General features: G+C 39.8%; 2 protein-coding genes across 2 annotated transcripts in view; both read right to left on the bottom strand.

Annotated features, from left to right (window-relative positions):
* C1H22orf39 (chromosome 1 C22orf39 homolog) overlaps nucleotides 1-25,238 on the bottom strand; it is a 255,521-nt gene that overhangs the window by 210,296 nt on the left and 19,987 nt on the right. The gene's annotated exons all lie outside the window — the stretch shown is intronic.
* Nucleotides 1,637-22,972, bottom strand: PPIL2 (peptidylprolyl isomerase like 2). The gene is made up of 20 exons (XM_053470918.1): nucleotides 22,857-22,972; nucleotides 22,132-22,181; nucleotides 21,108-21,153; nucleotides 20,185-20,247; nucleotides 19,505-19,556; nucleotides 15,631-15,682; nucleotides 14,829-14,920; nucleotides 14,290-14,379; nucleotides 8,072-8,147; nucleotides 7,462-7,622; nucleotides 6,707-6,782; nucleotides 6,172-6,278; nucleotides 5,361-5,450; nucleotides 5,175-5,208; nucleotides 4,889-5,006; nucleotides 4,720-4,776; nucleotides 4,544-4,616; nucleotides 4,268-4,330; nucleotides 3,716-3,858; nucleotides 1,637-2,272 (listed from the first exon to the last, which is right to left on the bottom strand). Exons 1-20 carry the CDS (start codon nucleotides 22,886-22,888, stop codon nucleotides 2,182-2,184), a joined length of 1,566 nt encoding a protein of 521 aa, XP_053326893.1. The 5' UTR covers nucleotides 22,889-22,972; the 3' UTR covers nucleotides 1,637-2,181.

The raw sequence follows: 25,238 nt of genomic DNA on the forward strand, positions 1-25,238 counted from the left end.
GTAATGAAACAGGACTGAATGGAATGTTAATCGTTTTATAATGAAACTTAGATTCAAACTTTTGCCCGGGGCATTGTATAGAATGTTATTGAAATGCTTAAATTCTACCCCGCACCCCCATTTACCTTCCATTCCATCACACACACCATCTAGGTGACAGACTGCTCGCTCTTCGTGGTATAAAATCGTGTTCGGCAGCAGAGGGTGGTTATTTTATTGATTTCAGTTGGGCCATGATTCAAATGTTAGTAAACGGAATGTCAATAAGTTATTCACTTGAAAGCAGGTAGAAGAACGAGGTTGCAATGCTGGGGAAACCCTAGAGGCAAATATCCAAGAGAGGCGATCGGGGAAAAAAATGCACGAGGCTCGAGTTGCAAAACACAGGTTAGTTTATTAAGAAAATATACAGGAATGAGCAGAAACATCATTGAAACAGCCTGAGAGTTTGGAATCAAGTCCAGGCATGATCCGATGCTTTGTCTTGATGGCAGCTGTCTCTGCTCATTACCTCTTAGAGAGGCAAACAACGCATTTCTAGAAACCATCCAGACAGAACGCGTCAGAATCCTCTCCCCTATACTGTAGCCAGGCCAAAAGCAGGGGATATTTAAATAAATCCGGAAAAAAAGCAATCTTACAAATACGCCTTTATAAATGAGACACACACACACACACACACACACACACACACACACGTTCATCAAAAGTTTGGGGTCACTTTGTGAAGAAAAAAACAAATATCATCCGTTAAAATAAGAGACGTTGATGTTATAAATGACTATTGTAGCGGGAAACGGCTGATTTGTAACAGAATATCTTCATAGGCGTACAGAGGCCCTTTATCACTCCCATCACTCCTGTGATGCATAAAATATAGTATATTATAAAAGAATAAAAGCCTGCCATAAGACACAAAAACATAGCATGCTTTAGAACAGAAGACCTACCAAACATTTACCAATAAAGGTGCACTAAATACACAAGACTCAGGTGAAGGACAGAGATCGCTTTCAATGGCTCAGGGGTTTGTTAACTTGGTTTACACTGATCCAGACAAAAAATATCCAACACAAATATATATATATATATATATATATATATATATATATATATATATATATATATATATATATATATATATATATATATATATATATATATATATAATAAACACTATGCCATTTTCCTGCATTCTTAATAAATAAATGTCTCATTGTTGTAAATGGAGTGATCTAAATGTTCCAAGCTTTTCCTTGGGGACACCAGATGGCCGATTTAACCCGTTACAATTAAAGTGCGTCACTCAGGTTCCTTTCACTATATACTTTTCTATAAGTAAAAACCTAGTCACGCACACCTTTCGATGTTTGTTATACAACGAGTTGACAAAAGAGGCTGATTTTATGAAATCGCTATCCTTAGTTTGTTCAAGTTATGGGTATGTCCCAGATATCTGGATGGCCAGGAAATTAGCTACAATACTTTCCATGGGTGACCACTTCTGGTACTTTTCCAGAACCCAGCCAACTAATTTTATTATTTATGCTTTTGGGTCAGACATGGAGATATTTTCATGTTTTTTTTTATGACAAGACAGTGAAGTATTCAGACAAAATATACCATAAAACCAGGAAAGTTTTGACAATTTAATTGCAATGAGTGGAAACAGGACAGCTATGATTTAAATACCCGCAGTAACAAACCCAGGTAACATTTTCAATGCATATAGCAACAGCATTCATGTTTAGCTAAAATTTCAGAGCTCAGCCCTCTCATTATGTACAAGCCCTGAGGAGAGGAATCTGAATAGTTAGATGACACAAAAAAAGGCAAGGCGGCCAGTTATGCCTTTGTTTAGACAAAGGTTAAAAACAATGGCCTTAGGTCCAAAAACATTCACTTTTTCAAGGTGGTGACCCTACCTAAGCATGTCACTCATTAAGAGGTCATCCGTGAAACTGGTCTGTCCTAGTTAGTACACGGCAAGAGGACTATGTTCCAGGGCCTTTTTAGAACGACATCTGTTCAGTAAATCCATCATATTAACCAATCAGTCTAGCTAGCCATAGTGGAAATTCAGGTTAAGGAATATGGCCATTGTGATGGTTTATTTCAAATACAGACGGTGCATGAAGAAAGGGAAACAAAAAAGTATACAGCACTCATGGCGGGCTTCCTCTACCATGAACTAAAATCTCCAAAGCCACGGGTAACTTTCTCTTTTTTGCTGGTGGAAGGGACAGGCTCGTCATCTTCAGCAGAACGTTTCCTACAAGAGACAGAAGAACACAACGCTAGTAATATTAGTTACAAGCTGCGGTACTCAGAGTTCCCTCCTTCCATATTCTCTTCTTCATATTCTAACAGCCCAATCACACCATGCATAAAATATGTATATATAGTACTATATATTATATATTGCACACAGGAAGTGTCTGGAGGAGGGTGGATAGTGCACAGGAAGTGTCTGGAGGAGGGTGGATAGTGCACAGGAAGTGTCTGGAGGAGGGTGGATAGGGCACAGGAGTTTCTGGAGCATGCTGGCGAGTGTACAGACAGGGTGTCTGGGGCACTGTACAGCGCTAAGAGAAGTGTCTGGGGTGAGGTAGTGTTCTAGTGCTCCCTACTTATTGTCAAGCAAGGAAGTACTTATTGCCCGATGTAATAAAATTACGTGGATCATAGAAGTGTGGAGGTGCCTTCTTAAATGATTACTCATTTCTTATTGGTCTGAAGGAAATTTTCTATTGGCACGCATTCAGGTATCCACTTCCTCTGACTAGTTCAGACAATCTTCTCTCTTTTAGGTCATGACCACTCAGACATGTTTGTACTCCACAACATTAATGTTCTTCCAACAATTAAAAATGTGATGCTACCATACACACAAGCCTTTATAGCACGAGACACTGAGAATAACCTACAATTACAGTATGGGACGGTAAATTAATTTCCAACCCAGCCTGGGAGAACACGGTGCCAGGTAGCACACAACCCCATGGCTCCCATGTCAACACATTCACCCTGTACATGTTCTAAATGTCCCCAGGTATAACCATACTAAACCTAGGCCCTTGTATATTTGTTGCATTTGCAACCAATATAATAAAACCACTCGTAAATACAGCGTTTTAAAAACGAATGCTTCTTTACACATAAATCGTTCCTGTTTGAACTGGTAGAAGGGAGAAAAACAGGTCTTTCAAACAGTCAATCTGTATAAAGCTCAAACTATCGCTGCCAAAGAAACACAGTGAACTACAAGACTATTGGAAGCCCAAATGGCCCCTGATAAAGAATATACATGACACTTTATCCAGGGTAGAGACTGCAATGAAAGCTAGTGCATCGTACAAGTGTTAACATGACACTATCAGTCACATCTTTAGTGCTTAGTGATGCATTTTACCATAACATGACTATGAAACATGCATTTTTGATTAATACCTGTTTAACATGGACCAATTTTGAAAAAGCTGGGATATCTTTTATTTACGCAATATTAATTGAACATACCTTTTAAGCACATACCTTGAAAATGACACTACATCCTATGCAGATACTTACCTTTGCAAACCCATAGGCGAGCCTCCTCTGCAGAGATCTCCAAGGATATGAAGATCTTATAGGACCAAATTACTCTTTGCACTAATCACTTCTCAAAGATGTGTATGAATGCCCCAAAACATAAAACATCTTCCGGGATACTCACGTTGCTGCCATGTTAATGTATTTCCCCACGCCCTGGCGATATGTTTTGGGCGTCTGGTTCTGCTCCTTTTTTGGTAGCACAGCCTTTGCCTTTATCTGTTCTTCTTCCTCCTGTTTCTTTGCTTTCTCACGTTCTGCAGCCACCTAAGTTTTTTGAAATAAGTATCAGTAACTGGCACAGGATCAATAAAGATAAAGCACGTAAATAAGTAAAAAGCCATTGTACAACTCACAAAGCATAGGATTTATTAAATTAACGACAGAAACATCTGTGCTCTTCTATGAAACTTACCCAACATTTCACCAAACTGATGGGCAGTACTTTGCTTTGTAATGTTTACTTATAACATAACACAAGACATAAGAAAACATACCTCCTAGCAAAAAACACACACATGGGATTTCCCTATGGTGTGTAAAACTAATCAGAAATGTTGTAAAACATTTCAATAGACGTCTGTGCTTGAGATGACACGTTTTAAGAATGCAACCACAATGCACTTAACTGGGTACAGAAATAGATTTGACACAAGCACAGCCTAGACGCCCTTACCTGAACATCAGCCTCTTCGTACGGGTCCACGAATACTGTGGTAGTCTCTATTCGGATCTCCTCCTGAAAGAAGCAATGAACAGTAACATTTGTTAGGTTCAGATGTACTGTGCTAAGCATACGTGAGATCCATACCATTGCTTTAATAAGGACTATATACAATACAGCACTGCATTTGTTACATTGCAGATCTGCGGTATGTATTTTTCACACAGATACCATACATAAAAATAGTCATGAACTCTGATGGGACCGGTCTACTCTAATTGCTTATACCTTGGGACGATCTGTTTTAATGTCTGTATCCACATTCTCCATGGCTGTCAGAGTGTCAAATCCCCCAACCACTCTGAAATGGGAAATGAGAAGGTTTGGAAATCAAGATACTCAAATACACTACAACAAAGATTACTACTATAACCAAATGTATGATTAGCTGGCTCTGCACTTACCTACCAAACACTGTGTGCTTCGCGTCTAGATAGGTACAAGAGCGGTAGGTAATGAAGCTGTTAGAGAAGCAAAAGGCCCCGTTAAATGTAACTGTCAATTACATTATCAATATTAACCAATATTCTCACATCATAGTCGTTAATCTTCTCACCGGGGGTGATCACTTACAATTGGGATTTGTTTGTATTTGGGCCACTGTTAGCCATGCTAAGGACCCCTCTTCCCGTATGAGACAAGTTGGGTTTAATCTCATCTTTAAAAGGTTTCCCCCAGCACGATTCTCCTCCTGAAAGAAAACAGGATCATTTCAAAAACTGTCAAAAAATAAAAATTAAATACAAAATTATAGCTGCCTCCATGAATTCCAAAACAATTTTATTTGTGCACATTATAAAACATAGTTGTACTGGTTAAGATTAAAATATAGAACAGCATAATGCATGGCAGATCATACCTGTCCCTGTGCCAGTTGGATCCCCTCCTTGAATCTAAAATTTGAAGGAAAAAAAATGTAGTTAAAAGTCAATGAAGAAATATAACCAGATTTAAGTTCTGGTTTTCTAGCAATCCATCAAGATGTATGACCTTCCCACAGAGTGAAATGTGTGTTTCACAAATACCTAGTCTTGTTGACGCTTACCACAAAGTTACGAATGGAGCGGTGAAAGATGGTGCCATCATAGTAATTCTTCTTACACAGTTTGATGAAGTTCTCACAGGTCTTTGGAGTCTGCCAACAAAAAAACAATGAGCTGACATTCCACAAAGCTTTAACAGATGATAAAAGCATTTATACGAAACATGATGAATATGAATAATAATGATGATGATTATGATGATGATTATGATGAGAGGAGTAAAGATTCTTACACAGACAACTTAAGACATCTGAGCAGCATGAAAACGAAACCAATGGTTTCATGTAATAAAAGCGACTGCTGAGGGAATTGTTATTTTTTATTTTTAATTGTCACATGCTGAAGGTAGCTGACCCGCTGAATAGTGCTGGTTTGAATGTCATGTTAATTAAATTGCGCACTATCCTAGAGCCCAGGGAAACGTGCCATACATGTCTCATATTGCAAAGCTCACGACCCAGCCCCTTAGTTAGGTCAGATAAAATGGGTCACAGTATCTTTAAATATTTAACATTGTAAGCTTCCTGTCGCATCTCCCAGCACCCCCTCAGCCAGACACACCTTGTGCTCTGTTGCCATAGCAACAGTAGGGAAAAAATACTTGGGTACTGATAAAGTGTTTCTATGGTAGCTACACACTCTCAAGCATATGAGAAATGCCGACGGTAAAGATGATTATTTTCTCGCCTGTTGCAAGCTTGTAACATTGTCATTCCGGAGTCTAGAATTTCTATTTATATTTACCTCTGGCTGGACGGAAAGGCAGGTATTAAAACTAAGTAACATTTGAAGTTGTGCTTTGAGTGGGCTCACCTTGTCACAATACAGCTCTAGGTTGAGATCGCCCTTATTGGTATGCAGTCGAACATACCCCTTCTTCTTCACATACTGATAACGCACAGTATTTTCTGCAATGGCAGCTGCAAGAGTCGAGAAACAGATAAATTAAGGACACTGAACATTTTAATATGCGTTTGTCCAATTGACTTTGCACCACCACTGGGTAATGCAGGTAGCCAACCAAGCTACGTGGCTTTATTTGACCTATACACTTGTAGATGCTTTATGAAAGAGATCAAGTAAATAATGAAATAAAATAATCCATAAACTGCCATAATGCTTCAACGATTTTCGGATTTTAGTGATTAACACATAATTAACTTTGCTTCTGCCTGTGAAATTCTGGTTTGTCCACAGCCCTTGAGGACTGGCCCAGCCCTACATTAAAAATCACATTCACGTCTTCATTCAAACAATGACAGTATAATAAAGGTTTATTCACTATCTTTGATTGGATGAGCGATCTCCACATTAAGAAGACAAGAAGAAATTAAGAAGGACAACTTACCTGCCTCGTGTGTAGTTTCTGGGGTCATGGCTGTGGAGGTAAAGGAGGCACTTACTGCTCCCGTGGAATAATGTGCCTGACAGAGAAACAACACAGGCCAAGCTGGATCAGATACAGCTATTACATGGGAGGTATTACAGACAATCAAGTAGATTTTCAGACCCAAATCAAACATTTTGGGTATCTTTGTTAAGATAATTCTTGGCCAAAATGTTAGATCAGGAACAGTTACCATTTAAAGCAAATCTCCCCGCTGACAGTTCCAGATCTGGCATTTAATCTATTTACCTCTACATTTATCTTATTGTTTTGATTATATGCCTATTACTAGGGTTCTGAATGTGAAGTCTGAGGCTATTGATGCTAATCTGAGGCTTCAGACATCAGACGACAGCTGGTGACCTATCACACGACCCGCAGCTGACGTCACCTGCTTAGGTAAAATTCAGGAGGATGATGGAGAACATAAAAAATTGAAGACAGAGGTGGAAAACTTAAGAGGCAAGTAAGAAAAAGCAGGGTAAAAAGATAAGGAAACAGAATGGGGTAGCAGGTGAATATTATTCACAGCACAATACAGTTTAAACAACCCAGCCTGCACAGCCCACAACAAACATCGGAAACCCGCAATATAAAACCAATAATAAAATATAAAAAAGGATGTGTGGATGATGAGGTTGACATTATGACAGGCAGTAGTAGGCAAGAGGGTGTATGTGGCAGAGAAGGAGTTAAATGCATCAGCCGACACTCACTGCATTTAATTTATCCGTTGGCTTTTTCTCAGGTCCTTTCATGGTGGCTGCCAGCATTTCATCCCCTTTAAACTCCTTGTAGAGCTCGCTCAGCGTCTCCCGGGTCTCCATGTTGGCATTTTTCAAGTGGTAGGACGGATCTTGGCGAGCCTTTTCTTCCTCTAAGATCATTATAGCATTAGGATTAAAGCAAAAGTATGAGCCGCATTTTCACCATTGTAATAGCAACGTATGTCAATGGGACTGTATTGGATCAGGAAGACCTCGCCAACAGTCAATCAACCCACAACATTGAGATGAAGCTTCAAAAACACACAGTATTAAGATTTGTAGCATCTGTTTCTACCTCCCCTCATGAGTGTCGTATGAATCACTCTCCCCAAATATTTTCTGGGACATGGCAAGGAAAAAAGAAACACTATGCTTCAGTAGGGATTTGACTGCTTTACATCAGTACCTGACCGGTGGGATAATACAATGCTTTATCACAAGAAGTAAGCACAGAAATGTGGTACAAAGAAGCAATGTGTAAAACCTAACTTAACAGCACTGCATGGATGGAAGGATATTTCATTTACACAATGGTTTAACCAGTACAACCTCCACTTACCAGGATCTATAACCTTTAGATTATTCTTTACATGGTAGAAATTGGAAACGTTGAATTTATCCAGGTGCGTGGGATCCTGAGAAAAAGTGAGAAAAGGGGCGTTACAAACTATGAACAATGTGTGGACATCTGCATATTCTTCTACTCCAAAAGCAAATAGATGGTGTGTCCCTATAGATTTTCAGGCTCACCCGACACCAAACGTATACTTACAATTATCCCACGTACAAAGTATGAACGTCATCTATCCCTCGCACAATGGTCATACAAAAAGTTAGAATCGTCCTAGTCAATACCTAGCCTAAAAACACAGTGCTTGTGGGATCTTAACTGCAATGGATAGTACTAATGGAGTACAAGGACAGGCTTTGCTGGAAGCTACAATCGCTTCATCAGAGAGAACTGTTCAAACTTCACTTAAGTTTTAATGCTAGTGTGGTAATGCATTTGTGCGGTAATGTCATTGATCATTCATTAAAAGCATCAAAGTCTGCATCGTGTTATACTTTCTTTGGTTTAAATAGGTTGTTCAAACAGAATCCTCATTCTCACAACACCTCAAGTGTTTAATGCTAGATGAGCCATACCACAAACATCCATGTCTGGACAGTTTTCAAAGTGATTTAACACATCGGCACATCCAACACATAATATATAGCTGCAATGAGGCTTTACTGTGGCTTTATTTAGGTGTGGAATCTCCGCCATTTTTCATTTATTTTCACCGCGTTGGTTTATGTGACAACACACAAACTTCACTTATAAATTTATTTATTTTTTTTTTAAATTAATAATTCAACACTGCATTTCATACAAGGTTATTATTACATATTTTGGCAGGAATGTAAAAGCTACTTAACGTATCTTGTCTTCCACACATCATACCACTCCAAGAGACTCCATCAACTGCAAGGAATGTTGCTTTACTGGCTACACTTGTTATATTTGCCAACCTATACATTTCTAATGTGTTATTAGTAAGACTTTCAAAGACGGTAGAATGATTGAATGTTTGCATCATCTTACATCTAGAAGTTATCAAAGTGTTTTCACTGCCTTCATAAGGAGATTACAAACGTCTTTTTTTTATTATTATTTATTTTTTTTTTTTTTTTAAACATGGACTTCTGTTCCAAAACAAATAATTTTTACCTCAACAATGCTCCGCTGAGCAGAGACAGAGCTTACTATACGTAGAAACATTCTGCCCGATACACACAGGCTGGAGGAGGGAATGCTTCAATTTTAGATTAAATGAATGTAAACAATGACTTTACCGTTCCTTTAAATAGGTTCTTTTCCTAAAGTACCTCGATTTCATCCTAGCATTCTTGGGAGTCCCTGACCTATATTTGTAGGAATCAGATACCTTGGTCTCATTGATCACTCAGAACGATCACACTGTTGGCCAGTGTCCATGAGTGCTGTGAGGCTTAAACAGGACACGGCGCTCGAGTTAGTAGCAAACCGCAACATAACTCCAGCAAGCTTATTCACATACCATGCACACCCAGCACAAGAAACACTCTCTCTCCATGCACTTCACAAACACAACAAAATCCTATACAATCCTCATGTATTCATGGTCTTCCCATTTTAGGACTTCATATTCATTAACCCCACCCCCCATTCTTTCACTTGTGCCTACCATTCCTAAACCATATCGACTGCAGGGGCGGGCTGGGCCGGGGGGCAGGGGGGCAATTGCCCCCCAGGCCGCCCTAAATCCGGGCCGGTGGGCCGGACGGACGACCGGCAGACAGGCATTCAATGCGGCTGCGGCCGCAAAGTTAAAAACTAAGCGGCCGCGAGCAGGATTGAATGCGGCCGTCACGCGTACCTGGCGGGGGAGGGAGGGGGGCGGTCCGCCCCGGCTGCCGCTCATCTGAGGGCTGCCACCATGCCGGCACGCCTCCAGAAACGGTGCGCGCGGCAACTGTGGCTGTGCGCCGGGACTTGATCCCGGCGCACAACACTGAAGCCACGCCCACCGTCTTCCGCGCTCAGTGCCCAGGACAGGAAGAAGAAGAAGTAGAAGTAGAAGAAGAAGAGGAGGAAGAGGAAAAGTGAGAGTGAAAGAAGAAAAGGTAGGAGAGAGTGGATATGTAAGTGTGTGAGAGTGATGGGTGTTATGCTGAATGTAAGTGTGTGAGAGTGATGGGTGTTATGCTGAATGTAAGTGTGTGAGAGTGATGGGTGTTATGCTGAATGTAAGTGTGTGAGAGTGATGGGTGTTATGCTGAATGTAAGTGTGTGAGAGTGATGGGTGTTATGCTAAATGTAAGTGTGTGAGAGTGATGGGTGTTATGCTGAATGTAAGTGTGTGAGAGTGATGGGTGTTATGCTAAATGTACGTGTGTGAGAGTGATGGGTGTTACGCTGAATGTAAGTGTGTGAGAGTGATGGGTGTTATGCTGAATGTAAGTGTGTGAGAGTGATGGGTGTTATGCTGAATGTAAGTGTGTGAGAGTAATGGGTGTTATGCTGAATGTAAGTGTATGAGAGTGATGTGTGTTATGCTGAATGTAAGTGTGTGAGAGTGATGGGTGTTATGCTGAATGTTTGTGAATGAGGGTTTGAGATAGCATGGATGTGTAAGTGTGGGGGATAGCTTGGCATAGGGAGTCCGTAATCGCATTCCTTTCATGCCCAGATTCCAGCATGTAGTGGCTGCCTAGGCATGATAGGAGTGTGATTGCTGTTATAAATTATTTTTTGGTCCAACTTCGGTGTGTTAACACTTTTATTGGACAGAATAATTCAATGACAGTATTAATATATATATATATATACCGTATTTATCGGCGTATAACACGCACTGGCGTATAACACGCACCCCCATTTTTGAACAAAAAAACTGAACAAAAAAAACTTCATCAGAATCACTGCTATCTGGGAAACCACACACACACACACACACAGTAAGACACACACACAGTAAGACACACTCACACTCAGACACACACACCCTAACCCCCCTTCTCAGGATCTCCCCTCTCTCTCCCTAACCCCATCCCGGTCACTTACCTTCAACTCCTGTGTTGGAAGCGTGAGGCGTTTGTCTCGGGTGCCGGCGCTTCACTGCTGAGCGCCGGCACCCGAGACAAACGCCTCACGCTTCCAACACAGGAGTTGAAGCGCTGAGGCAGGCTGAGGCAGGCGGCGGCGGCTGCTGAGGCAGGCGGCAGGCGGCGGCGGCTGCTGAGGCAGGCGGCAGGCGGCGGCGGCCGCCAGCGGAGGAGTCCTGGATTTCTGTCAGTCAGGGGGGCCCGAGAGTTGCCGAGCGGTCGTCTTCAGCAACCGCTCGGCACCCCTTGGGCCCCCCTGACTGGCAGAACTCCAGGGCCCGGTCGCAGTTGCGACCCCGGTAGTTCCGCCACTGGCTCTAGGATTTATCGGCGTATAACACGCAGGTAGGGTTTCAGCTTAATATTTTAGTTAAAAAAGTGCGTGTTATACGCCGATAAATACGGTATATATATATTTATATATATAATTGCAAACAGCAATCACACTCCTATCATGCTAAGTCAGCCAGCACATGCTAGAACCTGGGCATGATAGGATTGTGATTGTTGTTATATATATGTGTATATATATATATATATATATATATGTGTGTTAATATTATTGTTGATTTTTTTGTCTAATTTTGGTGTTACTTTTAATAAAGTATTTTAAAGGTTTTTTTTGTTTTTTTTTTTCAATTTTGGCCAAGTGAATGCTGAATTTTTAGTTTCAGTCCAGAATTTTCATTTCGGTGCATCCCTACTATATACTATGCCAGTCACTAAAGTGGTAAGCCTACACCACATCAATGTTTGGCTTAGTATATAGTGATAGGGGTTGTCAGTGTCAGGCTCAATGTATAGGCACGCATTGACGGTGGTACCGCGTAATCCCTAAGTATATAATGATAACAATTATGCGGTACCCCTGTCAATGTTTGCCTAACCATAGAAACTATGCAGTTTTAAAGTGTGTGTGTGTAGGGGGGGTGCCACATACAGGGTCTGCCACAGGTGCCAAATACTCTAGGTACGGCCCTGCATCATGCGGCTGTCAGACCCAACGGCCATGCCTCAGCTCCTCTTCCCACGTCTTAAAAGGGGTGTGATGAAGAGCTGAGGCATGCGGTGCCTGCACGCCGGCCACTTTAATTTCATTAGGCGCTGGTGGAGTGACTGCCGCACGACGGCCGCTTTCAATGTCGCTCGCAGCCGCTTTGATGGTGCAATGGGCCAGTTGACTAGACTTGCCCCCCAGGCCTTAGGCTGCCAGCCCTCCCCTGATCGACTGTGCACAAATTACAAGACCCCCAGACACTGGATCAAAGAAATGTTACAGAGGTAACTCACTTAACATGAATGTATAACTTAACATTATAGATTAGAATTAAAGTTTGTAAATGTGTTATGAAAAATTTAATAAATAGCTAAATAATAGGCTGCACTGGAAATCCACTGGCACACCTAAGCCAACTCAACGTGTTTTATATTATATATAAATTTTGAAAAGGTAAAATGCATGATCTTAAATATTATGGAGCAGGATAGGTAACATGAAGACAAAACATGCATAACTTGTTTTACTATTACCGTACTATTGTTCATGACTCAATTTATACAAGTTAACAACTCATTCACATTTTCATTCATTCACAATTTAAGAGATTATATTGCAATGCTACTGTCAACCTATGTGGGAAGTTATGGATATACCCAGGCCTTTAGCAGACTACAAAGCCTACAGTGGTCACACATTGAGTTACATGCTTTAGTTCTGCAAAAACATTTGACCTCTGGCACACCAGATGCCACATCTACCTCAAGACAAGAATGTAAATCGGTTACAATGTTTTTACAATGTTTTTAAACAGTTGGTTACTAGTGAATATGTTGCTTAGATGGCAGTAAACGGACAAGAGTAGTCCTAAATACTCTGAATAAGCTCCATGGAGGTGACAATTGTTGTCACGGTCATAGGGCAGCTTAATGTACTTTGTTTATCCTGTGAAATATACATGACACCTGTGTAATATTGACCAAACGGGAAACAAAAAAAACTCCAGTGTCTACATTTAACAATAGCACAATATTTTATTAAGATGGAATAATTAATTGGGTGACAAGTCTAGGGTACTAAATCCAGAATTAGTTTATAGCCAATGGCCCACGGCTCAATTAAATACCTTATATCATTAATTCTGCATAGTAACAGTAAGACTAACCTAAACGGTTGGTCCTTTGACTATTAAAATGGGGTGTCCAATGAAAAAAATAGACCTGCAGGGTGCCATTATTGTCGGGCATGTGATATTTTGGGTCTTCCCCTGCTCAAACACCACACTGAGCTTTATGGTAATGCTAAAGATGTAAAGAAGTTCTTTCCCCCATAAACTTTCATTAGTCAGATTAGCAGGGCCCAGGTGATCAACAGGGAACTTCAACATTTAGACCTTTTGGTTATTGCCCTATGGTTGAAAGGGATATGTATGTAATACGTGTCACAAAAATAGTATCTTTATCATGTATTAATATGTTTTTGTTCAAACAGATTGGTACTGGCAAATATGTAATGTGGAGCGAGTAGAAAAGGAAAGGGAGTTCAGGACAAGTACTATTATGCCAGTTGACACATCTTAGCTTGCCTCAAATACTCCCTTACTTTTATATGAAATAACTGTAAATTAGTAGTTTATTTCAAATATTAAATCTTAAGAACACAAGCCAATAATACTAAAAGCTGTGCAGGTGATGGTCATGAGATTATGTGCATTGACATTCAGAAGGATGTTCAGTAGCTTGTACATTTTGTCTTAATACTGTGGTAATAAAACTGCTATCAAATATATATAGATAAGATTCTAGCCTGAAGCTTGCTTCCTATGCTAGTATGTTGGCTGCATTTTCATTTACAAGGCATCGTATATTTTACCTGTTGCTCATCCTGACATGCCCCATGCATTATGAGGGCTGTACCAACAGTTATATGTAAGGTTAGATGTGTTCTGGAAAAAAATGGTCAGTATGGAAACCCTAATTATATACATGGCAGTCATAGGACGCACCGCACATGAGCACTTCATACCTGTGTATGCAATAGTGTACTGGTGAAGCCTAGAATCGAAATGCTTGCACTCACTCTCATGCCACTCACACATACTCTTAAATACACATCATCACAGACGACACTTGCCGTATAATGCGGAAACTTACCTGTAGAGTTATAATGTCCTGGCGGGTGAAAGGTTCATCAGTAAGAAGGTCCTTGTAGCTTTTTGGTTTAATGTTTAATTGTTCAACGGCCTGGATGGAGAAGATGGAGGTATAAGGCAGAACTAAACATGCCAATTATAACAGATGTAGAAACATCTGTTGGTTTGTCAACTAACACCGGGGTATATCTCCTGGTCTTGAGATCCTATTCTTCTCAAGCTAAGTCTTGGGAAATGTATAGCATGGCTGTTCAAAAACCTATATTCCCTGATGTCACACTAAAAATCCAATCCAAATCATCCACCATCTTTGTGTGGCTCAGTGGTATAATTTCTTATTTTAGTGAGCTGAAGTCCTAAATCATGACTGGTAGAATCTAATGGGCTTCAGAACTCCATTGCATTTCTTGCCCTGGACAAAAACTGATTTCACAGACCTAAGGGCAACAATGATCAGCTTTATAACCAGATCTGACTGCTACTAAATGATGGCCATATGGCACAATACAAAGACTCACAAACATGGATCTATTGTCTTACCTCATACGAGAAGACATTTCCAGTATTACTCACAGCCACAATGTGAGAGTTGTTGGTAAACACAGAGAAGAGAACTGGACAATGATACTTTCCTGTTCAATGTAAGAGGGATTCATATATTACAAATCACAAAGGATGTTAAGACTACAAATATACGCAGATATAACAAAACACAGAAATATATCAGTCAACCAGCCGACAATCCTCTTTTTTGCAAGACTTACAAATATAGCTCTGTTTTCTGATCTACTAGCATGATACAGAATCTCACCCTCCCTATACATAATATACATATATTGGGGAATATGTATATTATGCATAATATACACGTATTTAGATATTTTGAGTGTCCTAAAGTCTATGACCCTAGTAGAAACATTAATTTTTATATTCTCAAATCTTTGTAAGTGGTAAAGCTAAAACAATATGGCTGATCCACATTTGGTTATTAGGCCAGCATGCAAGACGATACGTATAACTGTAGATAATTCTGCCATGCCATATGCACCAAAAAGTATATATTTAAAATACATATATAGAAGAGTCATTAGGAGTCATTACTAGTCTCATATTGGATTGTGTTGTATACTGCATTAAAGCAACAATTTTATCTTATCTACAAAAACCAGACACATAATTATTTTAAATGAATAATTAACATTTTCTCACAAAAAAAACTTTGGAAATCAGTAATAAAACCCTCCTGACTTTCGATTAATCACGTGGGTTATAAAAAGGAAAATAATTAACAGCTGAAATCAGAACAGCTTTGAGTCAAGCATGGAGATCGTCCCTAACTCACCATCTTGGTTCTTGGCAAAGTTCAGTCTGATGAGAGACTTGGCCTCTAGTTTCTGCAGAAAGAGTCAAAATGGAAATAATGCAGAAAATCAAAAATTGGCAGCAAATAATAATAAAAAAACTCAGCTGTGCCTTACCACCTCCACGCCGACCCACTCCCATTACTCAGGCTCCACAGAGTCTTTCACACATTTGCACGCATAGCAATCCTAAGAATCATTTAATCCCCATATGATACTACTCTCTTTTGCTACAGACAACCGTATAATGAATTTCCACAATTAACCTTAAATGCAATTATACCCTAATGTCACCCATCTGACGGGCTGGGTGATGACCTAGCTGAAAGGTTAACGTTGCTTATAAAAATATATAACCCCCTAGCATGTTATCTATATCTTGTATTAACAGTTTTAAACGATTCGGCAGTTTAAGACATTTTAATAACACATTTCTAGTCTCTTACGCACAGCTGATGTGTCTTAACATGCATCCGCCTTTTTCCTGCTTAATCAGGCCGTGCAGAATAAAGGAAATACGTAGTGGATTATATGAGTGCCCACAATGCAAGTAGCCCAGCTTCAGAAATAAAAAGTAAAAAAGTATTTATTTTATATGTGGCAGTACCAAAATGATACCGCGCAGAATCTGGAATGGAAAGAGATCCCGCTCTGATAAAATATTGGGTAGATAGCTCCTTTTTCGTAGACTCTGCCTCCATATCACCTGTGTTCAGCCAGGAATTATTCGAACGTCGGGGACAATAAAGGACGTCTTGTGGTGAATTTGAGAACTACAACCTCCAACTATTTTCAACATGCTAAATTCTTGTATTAAGAAATCTATTATCAGCAATGATTACAATGTATAAAGTACACCCAACATACTCACACAGGATGTTCCCAAACCATTCATTTACCTATACTACGTGCCATCCAAATGTCTGAAGGGCATGTAATAAAGGTTTCCTGGCCAGTCTGACATGCTAACGACAGACTTACTATTAAACCAAACACGCCAGGAATGCAAACAGTCGGGGTGGAGTATAAGTTAGCCATTATAGGAAAAATGGGTCACAGAGTGTTTTTCATTGTAATGTCACATCTAACAATATTAATTTCATACACCTGTATGAGACATCTAATTGGATGTATTTAACAGCAGGAAATAAAAGAACCATCCGTCCGTATACAACGTTGAAGGGTCACGATATTAAGTTTGAAAGTTGCTTAAGTAAGCAATCTCTCAAAAAGCACTTCCTAAACCGGCATTTTTATGTAAGGCGGGTGTCAGCGTATTATGACAAAGGAGCCTGGTTAGTAATTGTGGGATATTCTACTTATTTGAAATAGAAGAATAGCACGGTGGCAGCTTTGCCAGGAATATCAGGGGCAGTGAGAGAAAGATCTTGATAGCGTGGGAAGCTAGATGGATTGTTTACACTGCAAGCAGACAGAACTGGCCAGACAGACCAAGAACATTTACAATGTGCTCTAAAAATTCCAAGGGGTATTTTAAAATGTCTAAATGGTTATCTATATATTTTTAATTAACCAATATAATGCTGTATAAAGTAATGTTTTATAGTAATTGTATTAATTGTTCTTTTTGTGGTGTTGAGTTTGAGGTTTTACTCCACCAAAAACTGATGACATCATGGGAAGTAAGGCTGTCAGTGATCGTGGAATTCCATTACACTGAGCTGTGACCTGTCTGCCAGTGCTTGGCGCTGATATTGTCTACCTGCGTGTGACTCCGTAATGTAGGAATGTGCCGCATGCTTTGATTATTTGTGTTCCTCTCTCTCTGTCTGAGCATTTGGTCATCCCACAGCAAACTATCAGATACTTTCTCCTACTATCTTTGCACATTTCTTTCATACACACACACATATATATATATATATATATATATGTACACACAGACACATACATCGACCATCTCAGAAGGCAGCTCAAAAAAAGCCAGTTCTGGTATAAAATAATTCTTTTTACAAATGTAATTGTATTGCTGTAACTGTAAATGAACTTCAGTACATATTTGAAGAAAAAAAAAAAGAAATCTCAAGGTTCACAGTGAGGGAATTTAAACATGCATGGAACATGGCTATCCTGAATTAAAGACCATGGACTGATTAAGGAAGGAGTTTTATACAGAAGAAAATAAAAAATGGGCAACCTAGATTGGCCAAATGGTTCTCATCTGCTGTCAACTTGAATTCCTACACAGAAGCCCTGGGGTGAATTAAAATACTTTAAAAAGTAAATTAGAACTTTACATTTCCTTAGACCATGATTTGCTTAATTATTAAAGATTCTTTCTTATGATACACTGTATGACCAAACATTTGTGGACACCCGAGCATTACAACTATATGAGCTTGTTGGACTTGCCATTCCAAATCCATGGACATTAATATGGAGTTGACCCTCTCCCTTTGTGCCCAATCAACCAAAAGTGTATTTGTGAGGTCGTGATGGACGAGAAGGCCTGACTTGCAATTGGCATTCCAATTCAACCCAAAGTTGTTCAGTGGGTTAAGGTGAGGGCTCTTTGCAGGTCACCGGAGTTCGTCAGAGCGTGTCTTTATGGACCTTGCTTCCTGCATAGCGTCACAGTCACGCTGGAACAGTAAAGGGCCTTCCCCCAAACTGTTGCAACAAACTTGGCATACAAACTGTCTAAAATGTCTTCATATACTATACTATTAACAGTACCCTTCACTGGAACTAAGGGGCCTGGCCCAAACCCTGAAAAACTGTCCCTGACCATCAGCCCTCCCCACCAAACTTTACAGTAGGCACTGTGCATTCTGGAAAGTAGTGTTCTCCAGGCATCCGCCAAACCCAGATTCATCCATCAGACTTCCAGATCATGAAGTGTGATTCATCACGCCTGTAAACACATTTCCATTGCTTCAGAACTCCAGCCAACGCATAGTGATCAATTTCATAAAACTCCTGCTGATGCGGCTAAGCTTTTGTTACTCCTAGACGCTTCCACACCACAACAATAACATTAAGAGTGGACCAGGGCAGATCTAGCAGGATAGAAAGTTCATGACTTGTGCCATATTTAAAGTCCATTAGCTCTTCAGTACAACCCATTCTACTGCCAATGTTTGTGTATGGGGAGGCCAATATTTGAATCATGTGAACACATGGTTCTTAGATACAAAATGTTCTGATCTGATACTAGTAATAAATAAATAGTGGGTATTCCCCTTTAATTTTTATTAGCACAGGTAGTGTTTCGGTGATTTATTGGTTTTGCCAAAATTCACAGATTTTGTGGAGCAGATTACTTTAAAAAAAAATTCCTCAAAGTATGAACTTTTTGTAATAAGTATGTAATTATGCTGAAAGTTGACATTACCCAATCAGTTTTCCCTTTTTTACCCTTAATGTTACAATTGACTAATCCATTTAATACACTTAATGCTACTATTGGATACAAAGTTTTGCATGGAGCTTGATCGCCATCTAGTGTTGGTACATTGCAATAATAAAATAAAGCCGCAGAGAAATGTATTTCAGTCGCAGCACACAAGCATTATAAAGACAAACCCATGTTTTCTTATGTGCCATCATATGCACACAGAAGAAATAAAGGTGATCCGCTCACATCAGGGGACGGGTGAAGCCTTACCCCATAAAAAGTTAATTTCAGAAAAAAACAGATATGAAGAAATAGCCTTTATATATATTTCCTGAACAGTTAATTAGCTACTTTAAGACAAACCAAGAAGAAACAGAAACAAAATACAAATGTATATTATAAAGGCGTGCGTATGTGTGTCTATCAGACAGTACAAGAGCAAACATTGCATTCAACATCATGCAACGAAACCCAGACAGTTCTCTCAGCCCACTAACCTCTCCAGTGATAGGGTTTGTGCCATATTTCTTTATCCACGGCATTATGCTCCTGTGGAGAAAAATGATTTGTAATAGATGGAATCTTACAGGGCTGTTGCTGACATCCTTATGTGGCACATCCATTGCTACGACAGCTTAATTGCTCAGTACTATGTAGAGCTGAAGTGCACTCAGATCTGAAGTAGGAAAAAGTGTCCATAGCCAGACAAGTGCTTGTGACTTGTGAGCTCAAGCCCAGTGGAAGGTTCAGCATGACTCAAAAGGAGGGGAGTCGCACAAGTGGAAGTCTAGTGAGACCCTGCTGTCTTTGGATTCTTGTTCGTGTCTGAGGATCCCGCATACTCACTCTGAGTTTGCTTGCTGAGCTTGACCAGAACTCCACCAAGACTTGTGGAAGTCGCCAGCACGTTTATAGTTTATTTACAAAAATGTTGCAGCTGACTCTTTCATTAAAGGAAATAAAAGGTGGGATATTTTCTGAAGAAATACTCCCATCCTTCACAATTTAGGGGGGCAAATAAAAGTTAGGGTTTCAGGTAACTTGAAAATGGTATTGTTAAAAGACAGTCTGATGTAGTATTATTATTATACTTTATTTATAAAGCGCCGACAGATCCCGCAGTGCTATACAAGATGAACATTTTACAGATAACGACATAGTATGGTTCGATACTTACAGCAGGTCAAATACTATTCCTTCTGGGGTGCATACTGGATATTCAAAGGGCTGTAAAGACAAGCTGAAAGAATGCCATGCGTTACAATTTATGGCAATGTTACAATATGTGTTGTACTTACAGAGAAACCGTGCAGAATAACTTCACTGAACGAAGTACAATCACATCTTAGACTCATCTGTAAAGAGGTTTTGTCTTCCACTCAACATATTACTAATTTTGGCACATTTCTCTTCCCTCATAGTAGATGACAGACTACAAACGCTGATTTTGTGCTTTTTTGACATTTTAAGTTATTCTAAAGTGGCCTTAAGTTGTATATAAACTAATTGAAAAAACATGAAATCTGAAGAAGTGGCGAGACTCACTGTGAAATTCAAGCAGTCCTAGTGGCCTGGGGGACAGGTGAAGCCAAGTGGCCCCATTGGCCACTTATACACCCACCAATAACACATATGCACTGGGACTCATATACATATTCCATCTCATACTAACACATTCATGTTCCCACAAAAACACTTACACATACAGTCTCGCTCTAACATACATGCATACATACTCCTTCAACTCACCCATAGCTTTCTTTCTGGCACTCACACACTCCGCAAGCAGCCTCACTTTTTACCTGCTTAGTTTCTGACTCCACAGGCATGTCCAAAATTGTTCATTAAAGAACAATCTGATCTGGACTGGCCCCTTTGTGAAAAAACTTGGACCTGCCCAGCCTGTCCTTGCTTTGAACCTTTTTCTCATCTACTCCAAGAGTAAACTATGTTCACAATGCACGCAATAGTGTGAATGATAACAGGTTGACCAAAGTCCCAAGGAATAAGACATCTAACTTCTAATGCATTTATCTGAACCCAGTGAAATGGTCACAGTGTACATACATCCAGCTTACATTGGTAGAATTATTAACATACCCGCAATGATCGAATGGTAACCGTCTGAAGTTGGTCTTCGGAATGTCTGTACAAAACCAGAGGGGAGAAAAAATATCTTAACACGGTGTTGTCTTAGTGAAAGGGCAAGCATCCGATTCGCATGATGTCTGCTAGATTATGATACTAGCTTTTGGTAAAGAACTGCTTGTAAACAGCTGTATAAATGGTAACCTACAACGCAACTCCCTTGAAGGCTTGACTTTAACAAGTCACAAAACAGTAGATTATAATCCTTCCGAAAAGCATGACGGCTGCTCCAAAAATACTTTAAACAGAATAAATCGGTTGAAATAAATGCTGTACTCTGTTAAATGCCGTTTAGTATTTAAACGTTTCTATCATATCTCCCCTCTCTTTACTTTCCTAAAAGCCAGCGGTTCTCAACCTGTGGGTCACGACCCTTTCACAGGGGTCGCCTAAAACCATTGGAAAACACATATTTTACAATATATAATTACATAATTTTATGGTTGGGGATCACCGCAACATGAGGAACTGTATTAAAGGGTCGCGGCATTAGGAAGGTCGAGAACCACTGCTCCAAGCTATACATGATATTAAGATTACTTGGTCCTGATAATTACTTCCTTGTTCCCTGATAATTTTCATCTTGCAGACCATTTGCCATTTTAGCCTGGCCCCCTCTGTACGCTTTGCTATAGGTGAATGTCCTGGAGATGGGGGTCTCCAGAACAGTACACAATAGGTGAGGTCTGACCACAGATGTATAAAGTGGCAGAACCACTTCTCTTCCTGCTACTGATGTCTCTAGTTATGCAATCCAGCACGTTGCTTGCTTGCTTTTTTCGCAGTCCCACCACTCTGTTGTCGCTGACAGAACAACGCCTCTAGAGCTATAATCTGCTTTGAGATTTTTAAACCCCAAGTGCATCATTTTACATTTAGCAACATGAAACCATAGCTGCTGATACACTCGACTACTCTTGTAATTTACTTATATAATTTCCCATTATAGGACAAGCCTGTGTCAGATGTGTCATACCTGGTTTCTTTCCACCATAGAAATGTGTATATTCTGTACATGTGATGTACCTGGGAAAGAACAGATAAGTAAGAAATAGTTTGTCAAACCCTACACTACATAAACAAAAATAACAATGATGAACATACACATTTAATATTATATTATAGTGTTTTGCGTTACATGCAATCCAGCGCTTGCCATAATTTACTCCGGTGCCAACCGCTGTCTGACAGCTCAGACCAAGTCAAATGTTAAGTCTGTAGAGTTAAATACAGGCAGACAGTAGAGTTAAATATAGGCAGACAAGTGGCAGGAGTGGGCTCCGTTGCTACCCAGTAGCCTTAGACTAGCTCTGTACAGTGATGTGTATATTAGAGAGAGATGCAGTATACTTTATACATACACAAAATAGCACATATATTACTGGAATTCAGATTACCGAATCATGGGGGTTTAATGGTACTAAACTACAAGAGGATTGGTAATATTCGCATGAAAATAACACATGGCCAATATTTCTATATTGTGAAAGAGTATGTTTATGTATTGTAAACAGCATGTTATCAAACAGAATACTTATACATTATGATAAACAATATTTTCAAAGTACTCTCTGACTCAGTAATTTTACATCAACAGTGTCCACACTTCCACTGTACAGGGGGCGTTATAGACTATACATGGTTAGTGGCGTGAATGCGTAGGTACAGCGCTGACACACCGTCCATTCCTATCAAACTCACATTTTGTCTTTCTGATGCTGTCGCTTCCCCATTTTAAAGCTGTTGTAAGCGCCTCTTCCCAACCTACAGTACAAGTTTCATCAAACACAAGCACTTCCGGTCTCGTTCGGTAGAGCTAATACTTGACGGAAGTTACGAACCGGAAGCTCCGAGTTTACCATATTGTTACGCTCGTTGTTCAACGGAGTTCAAATATGGCTTCCCTGGCTGTGGCTACGGTAGCTGTCTAGTGCTGAACCGTCGTCATTAACCCGGCGTACCGAACACGAAAATTTGAGACACGCGGCTTCCCTATTTATATAAAAATAAAAAAATATTTAAAAAACTAATACACCCCAGACAATGTATTTGCTTCCAATATGTTTGGTGATGGGGTTTCATTTGGATATTTCCACTTTTTAATCGCCCTCCTTAGTGCATACCTGGCAAGAAGGGCATGTGGACTTCGCTGTCATTTATAAACGGTCTACTCCAGTTAGCATCTCATGCAAGAATCAGAGAAAGTTTGTCTTTAACCCCTTAAGGGTGAGGCTGTTTTTTTTTTTGGGGGGGGGGGTGCGCCCTTCGTGACCAAGGCTGTTTTAACATTTCTGCGGTGTTGGTGTTTAGCTGTAATTTTGTTCTCTCTATAGTATACCCATATATTGTTTTGGGGACCAGACATTCTTTAATCACCAATTTTGTAAATCAAATCATCTAATTTCCTATGAAAAAAAATGAAAAGCTTTTTCTCAATTTTATTTGAAAAATCTTTTACTTGTGTACGAAAGCTAATTCAAAATCCTGCTAAATAGGTTTTACTCTTTGTCCTGAGATAAGAAATACCCAATGTCTATGTTTTTTGCAAGTTATTGGGCAATACGTGCAAGTAGCATTTTGCCACATTTGGAAGGTGCTCATTTTTCAGTTTGGAAGTTTGACATCTGGTCATCCTGAGCACATGTCCTGTTTAGGGCATCTTGGAATCCAGCCAATTCAATTCAATAGCTGCAAAGGGGGGACCAACTACATATTAATGGCTATATTTAGAATGTGTTGCCATAAAAGTCCCTGTTGTTGTAATGGTCAGTTGTCCCAATACTTTTGTCCATATAGTGTATGTTTTTGAAAACAAGAAACAACAGGGTATTTAAAACGCAGGGTATTTTATCACTTTCTATGCAAACCTTTTTGAGAAGATACAGCACAATTTGTAGGAGTTGCTCATAAAATTAAACATTTTATTTGATTTTTTTTAATCTTTGAACTGGATGGTTCCTCTTATGATATCATGGTGACATCACTGGAGCATTATTACTAAACGCTTTTTATGTTTTAGCTATTGTTTTCACACACATTATATATATATAATTTTACTAACCACATATTTGTTAGTTGGGCTCCACTGACCTCCATGGTTGATTGCAATACCTGTAATCAACCTGCAGGGGGACCTCAGGTGGATCTACACTCCAGGTTCTTAACCTGTGGAGTAGGCCTCCCCTGGGGAGGTTTGGACTGGCTCCAGGGAAGGTGAGAGTAACCTCTGATTGTTTAATTGTTTAACGCAAACTCATTCCCCCAAAACTTAAATTTTGGCCGGTTAAAACATGGGAGGTGTGGGTTCCTCTTGTATCTGTATGTCAATTGCTGTATTGTACTTGTCGTTGTCTGTAACATTTTTATCTTTGTACAGCGCTGCTGAATCTGTCGGCGCTTTATAAAGTATAATAATAATGATTTTTCACAAGGGAAGTGTGACATCAAAAAGGTTACGAACCACTGGCCAAGACAAAAGCCTCTGGGAACTCTTACTTTTTACTGGGCACCACCATCTTGTGAGAGGCAGCTCTCAGAAGCTTGCCTTGATGTCGAGGCTGAGCTTTGGAGGGGATTGTTGATTGCTTCCTAAACTCGTTACGACAGACGGGTGCCGCCATATTGAATACGGCAAATGTTATCACTCTGGAGAGTGCTCACACAGGGCCCAAAAACATTTTTTTGGTATTTCTTAATACTCCAACATTGCAGCAACACCAGCTGAGTGAAGAAAGCGACCATTGATCACTTTCTAAGCTCATTTAACTCCATGCTGTGCCAGTCAAGTCAAGAGTCGATAAGGGGGTGCATTTCCGTGATATGCCTGGCACATCAATTATCGTTAAGGGGATAAAGACATGAAAGATGGTCATTGTTTTTGTCTATATGTGTAGATCTGATCACTGTATATATCAGGGAGGAATTTTGTTTAAATATTTGACTAAAAACATTTATGTAGATCATCTGCAGATACAGTTGCCTCAAGGTATCAGATCCCAGATTCGTCTCAGGTAACTAACCTGTGTAAAAGAACATGCATTATTATGGGAAACAACTAATCATGAATGTTGGAACTTTCTCTAG

The sequence above is a fragment of the Spea bombifrons genome, chromosome 1, assembly GCF_027358695.1.
Source record: "Spea bombifrons isolate aSpeBom1 chromosome 1, aSpeBom1.2.pri, whole genome shotgun sequence".
NCBI classification, from domain to species: domain Eukaryota; kingdom Metazoa; phylum Chordata; class Amphibia; order Anura; family Pelobatidae; genus Spea; species Spea bombifrons.

Coding starts and splice junctions, on each gene's coding strand:
- PPIL2 (XM_053470918.1), bottom strand. CDS start 22,888: ATGGGGAAGCGACAGCATCAGAAAGACAAAAT. Junction 15,683..19,504: donor CAAACCCTATCACTGGAGAG/GTTAGTGGGCTG, acceptor CTCTTTCTGCAG/AAACTAGAGGCCAAGTCTCT. Junction 5,209..5,360: donor GCTCCATTCGTAACTTTGTG/GTAAGCGTCAAC, acceptor TTCAAATTTTAG/ATTCAAGGAGGGGATCCAAC.